At 48.5% G+C, this 4,348-nt stretch overlaps 1 protein-coding gene across 1 annotated transcript; it reads right to left on the bottom strand.

Moving 5' to 3' along the window:
• Positions 1-312: 312 nt before the first annotated feature.
• LOC138983183 (nascent polypeptide-associated complex subunit alpha, muscle-specific form-like) lies at positions 313-1,413 on the bottom strand. Its single transcript, XM_070356594.1, has one exon. It carries the CDS (start codon positions 1,411-1,413, stop codon positions 313-315), a length of 1,101 nt encoding a protein of 366 aa, XP_070212695.1.
• Positions 1,414-4,348: the final 2,935 nt, after the last annotated feature.

Genomic DNA, 4,348 nt, shown 5'->3' with positions numbered 1-4,348 from the left:
GTGGACGCTATCGAAAGGCGAATTACAAAGAACAACGACTGATCGCCTGTTAGTATTCAATTCGCGAAGCGTGTTCCATGGAGTCGTTGATTGTGGTGTTGTCCATTCCGGGTGGTCAGTGGTCAAAATCCACTCTTCCAACTCAGGGTGCAATCCAAGCTGCTGAAGCGTAGCCTGGAATAAACAAAACGCAACGGTAACTGATCTTTGACCCAGCCTTTTAAAATGACCGCTGGTTCGAAGATCCATGACCGTAACGCTTTGTTTTGTCACAATAAAACGTTCCTATATAACATACCTTTCTTGGTTTCTTTATTCCGAATTTTGGAACGATGGCAGTTTTGGGATTCTGGGTAGTCTGGAATATCTTTGGTGCAATGGCTCAGTGGTAGCATCTCGGTGCAATGGCTCAGTGGTAGCATCTCGGTGCAATGGCTCAGTGGTAGCATCTCGGTGCAATGGCTCAGTGGTAGCATCTCGGTGCAATGGCTCAGTGGTAGCATCTCGGTGCAATGGCTCAGTGGTAGCATCTCGGTGCAAAGGCTCAGTGGTAGCATCTCGGTGCAAAGGCTCAGCGGTAGCATCTCGGTGCAAAGGCACAGTGGTAGCATCTCGGTGCAATGGCTCAGTGGTAGCATCTCGGTGCAATGGCTCAGTGGTAGCATCTCGGTGCAAAGGCTCAGTGGTAGCATCTCGGTGCAATGGCTCAGTGGTAGCATCTCGGTGCAAAGGCTCAGTGGTAGCATTTCGGTGCAATGGCTCAGTGGTAGCATCTCGGTGCAAAGGCTCAGTGGTAGCATCTCGGTGCAATGGCTCAGTGGTAGCATCTCGGTGCAAAGGCTCAGTGGTAGCATCTCGGTGCAAAGGCTCAGTGGTAGCATCTCGGTGCAATGGCTCAGTGGTAGCATCTCGGTGCAATGACTCAGTGGTAGCATCTCGGTGCAAAGGCTCAGTGGTTGCATCTCGGTGCAATGGCTCAGTGGTAGCATCTCGGTTCAAAGGCTCAGTAGTAGCATCTCGGTGCAATGGCTCAGTGGTAGCATCTCGGTGCAATGGCTCAGTGGTAGCATCTCGGTGCAAAGGCTCAGTGGTAGCATCTCGGTGCAATGGCTCAGTGGTAGCATCTCGGTGCAATGGCTCAGTGGTAGCATCTCGGTGCAAAGGCTCAGTGGTAGCATCTCGGTGCAATGGCTCAGTGGTAGCATCTCGGTGCAATGGCTCAGTGGTAGCATCTCGGTGCAATGGCTCAGTGGTAGCATCTCGGTGCAAAGGCTCAGTGGTAGCATCTCGGTGCAATGGCTCAGAGGTAGCATCTCGGTGCAATGGCTCAGTGGTAGCATCTCGGTGCAAAGGCTCAGTGGTAGCATCTCGGTGCAATGGCTCAGTGGTAGCATCTCGGTGCAAAGGCTCCATGCACTCTCTTTATCCCTTTGTACCCCTTAGTCGCTTCTCCCTTAATTACACTTTATCCCTAACACCGTCCCTCGCACCGGGCAACTGACGGGCAGCTTATTCGCGAAGCTGACAAGTAAATTGCTCGTTGGCCCGTTATCTCTGTGTTTTGATGTACTAAAGCTGGGTCCATTTGGCTCCTAATTGATGAACTGGTCACTTAGCTGGTGCCAGTCAATGATCTCTCTGTTCCGCACACTCCTCCAATTCATCTCCGTCTGTGTGTGTGTGTGTGTGTGTGTGTGTGTGTGTGTGTGTGTGTGTGTGTGTGTGTGTGTGTGTTTGTGTGTGTGTATGTGTGTGTGTGTGCGTCCGTCCGTCCGTCCGTCCGTCCGTCCGTCTGGCTGGCTGGCTGGCTGGCTGGCTGGCTGTCAGCCTGTATGACTGTCTGTCCGTCTGTCCTAACTCTTCTCTATTCCAGACCATGTCTCTCTCGTTCTCCGATTCGGTATGTCTCTTCCTCTGTCCACGGCCTGTCCGATTGTCTGTCTGCCTCCCCCCCACCCCCCACCCCCCACCCCCCCCCCCCCCCCCCCCGTCTCTCTCTCCATACCGTTTCTCTCTATCTATGCTCTCTCTCTCTCTCCCTCCCTCTCTCTCTCTCTCTCCCTTCCTCCCCTCCCCCTACCACTATCTCCCCCTCTCTCAGTGGCTGTTTATCGTTGATCAGAAGAGCATTGTGGATGCGCTAAGTGGCCCCGTGTACCCAGGTAGACGCTGGGTGGCGGGAGAGACATTCCAGGGTGAAACGTCCTCTGCCAGGCGCAATTAGCACGGGCTACTCACCACCACGCTCACAGACACAACAATGACTTCCCATCGACCCGTGGTTATGATTCCAGTGTACTTATGTTCCGTCAAAAGCATGCTTTGTCAGCTCCCAGAGGCTTGTGATCACGCAGTGCTGAATGGGCAGTATAGAAGTATGGAAATTAGTAAACAGGAAAACATACCTCCTTTTGATTCCTTTAAAGAACAAGAAAAACAAGAATTAATTCCGCCATATACATGTAGCATGAAAGCCATTGGTATTTGTTGAAATGTACGTAAGCTGCTTTCTAAAATGGGGGATTTCCCCATTAAAACATCAGTGCAGTTCTTATAAATAAGCTAAATGAGATTGCTGCACCGTTTGGTTGTCAAAGTTGGAACTGCGTGTCTTTTCTTTTGTAAATAATGCATTTAAAAGACTTACCGAACAGTGAAAACTGCTTTAGATTAGTGGAGATTTCACAATTTTATTTTGTTGCAGTTTCAACACTCAATAATTAAACAGTCTCGCACCCTGCAACTGTAAGACTATGTTTGGGCCTGATGTCAAATTAATAAAGGTTGATTTGGCCGCCGGTTAGCAACAGTAGGTGGTGAGCAAACGCTTGAAAAGAGATTCAATGTTTGTTCCTGCAGTAAGTATGAAGACACGCCAAATAACATCCAAGAGGTTCAAGTGATAAGATCGGAGTGTCAATAGCCACAACTACCAGAGGACCATCTCAGATGCACTTTTGCCAAATAAAAAAAAATAGTATGTACAGTAGCTTTTTTCAATGTATTGCAGCGCTAACACTATAAGCCCTCAACTGGCTCGCTTCAATACTTGGTTAATTAAGGCTACCTGTACCGAATGATTTGACGAGGCAACACACAGTGCCTCCCAAATGAGCGTGTCACATACCGTTCCCCCATATGCTGAATATCCCAGCAGATCGTTGCCTCCCTGGCTAAGTGGCCGGTGATCGGGCAGCTGGTTCAGGGCGTGCAGGATATTAGTATCTATGAGAAGCCTATCCCCAGCTCTCCGCCGACAAGTCATAACAGCAGCGTGTGCTCGAGACAGAGCTCCATGCAGACCAGAGCCAGTCCAGGTTGGCACGAGATGTATGCAGGCATGCCACAGATCGTCCACTAGTACGCTCGCAGTAACAGATCTTCTACTAGTACGCTAGCAGTAACAGATCTTCTACTAGTACGCTCGCAGTAACAGATCTTCCACTAGTACGCTAGCAGTAACAGATCTTCTACTAGTACGCTAACAGTAACAGATCTTCCACTAGTACGCTAGCAGTAACATATCTTCCACTAGTACGCTAGCAGTAACAGATCTTCTACTAATACGCTCGCAGTACCAGATCTTCTACTAGTACGCTAGCAGTACCAGATCTTCTACTAGTACGCTAGCAGTAACAGTTCTTCTACTAGTACGCTAGCAGTACCAGATCTTCTACTAGTACGCTAGCAGTAACAGATCTGTGGGCATGCGGCGTGCAGAAAGCTGCAGTGAAATCAACATGGCGGTCAGTACGTGAGGAGATAGACCTATTCCTTCAGGAACAAAGGTAGCTTACATACTCAATCAAAGTCCACAACATTGAGGATGACATCGACAACATCATCAACAATACCAAAAACATTAACGAAAACAAGGACACAACAACAAGGACACAACAACAACAACAACACCAACAACACCACCACCAACACCACCATCACCAACAACAACAACAACAACACCACCTCCACCACCACCACCACCACCACCAACAACAACAACAACACCAAGAACACCAACACCAACAACAAAAGCAAAAACACCAACAACACCAACACCAACACCAACAACACCAACAACAACAACTACAACACCAACAACTGCGACAACAGCAACAACAACAACAACAACAACAACAACAACAACACCACAAACAACACCAACACCATTACCAACAACAACAACAACAACAACAACAACAACAACCAACAACAACAACAACAACAACACCAACACCATCACAACCAACAACAACAACAACACCAACAACACCAACACCAACAACAAAAACAACAACACCAACAACAACACCAACACCAACAACACCAACAACTACAACACCAACAA

This window comes from Littorina saxatilis, linkage group LG12 (assembly GCF_037325665.1).
Source record: "Littorina saxatilis isolate snail1 linkage group LG12, US_GU_Lsax_2.0, whole genome shotgun sequence".
Lineage (NCBI taxonomy): Eukaryota > Metazoa > Mollusca > Gastropoda > Littorinimorpha > Littorinidae > Littorina > Littorina saxatilis.
The sequence above is the reverse complement of the archived record's forward strand: the minus strand, read 5'-3'. Positions and strand labels throughout refer to the sequence as shown.

Excerpts from the sequence above, each read along its gene's own strand:
- LOC138983183 (XM_070356594.1), bottom strand. The coding sequence starts at position 1,413 with ATGGAGCCTTTGCACCGAGATGCTACCACTGAGCCATTGCACCGAGAT.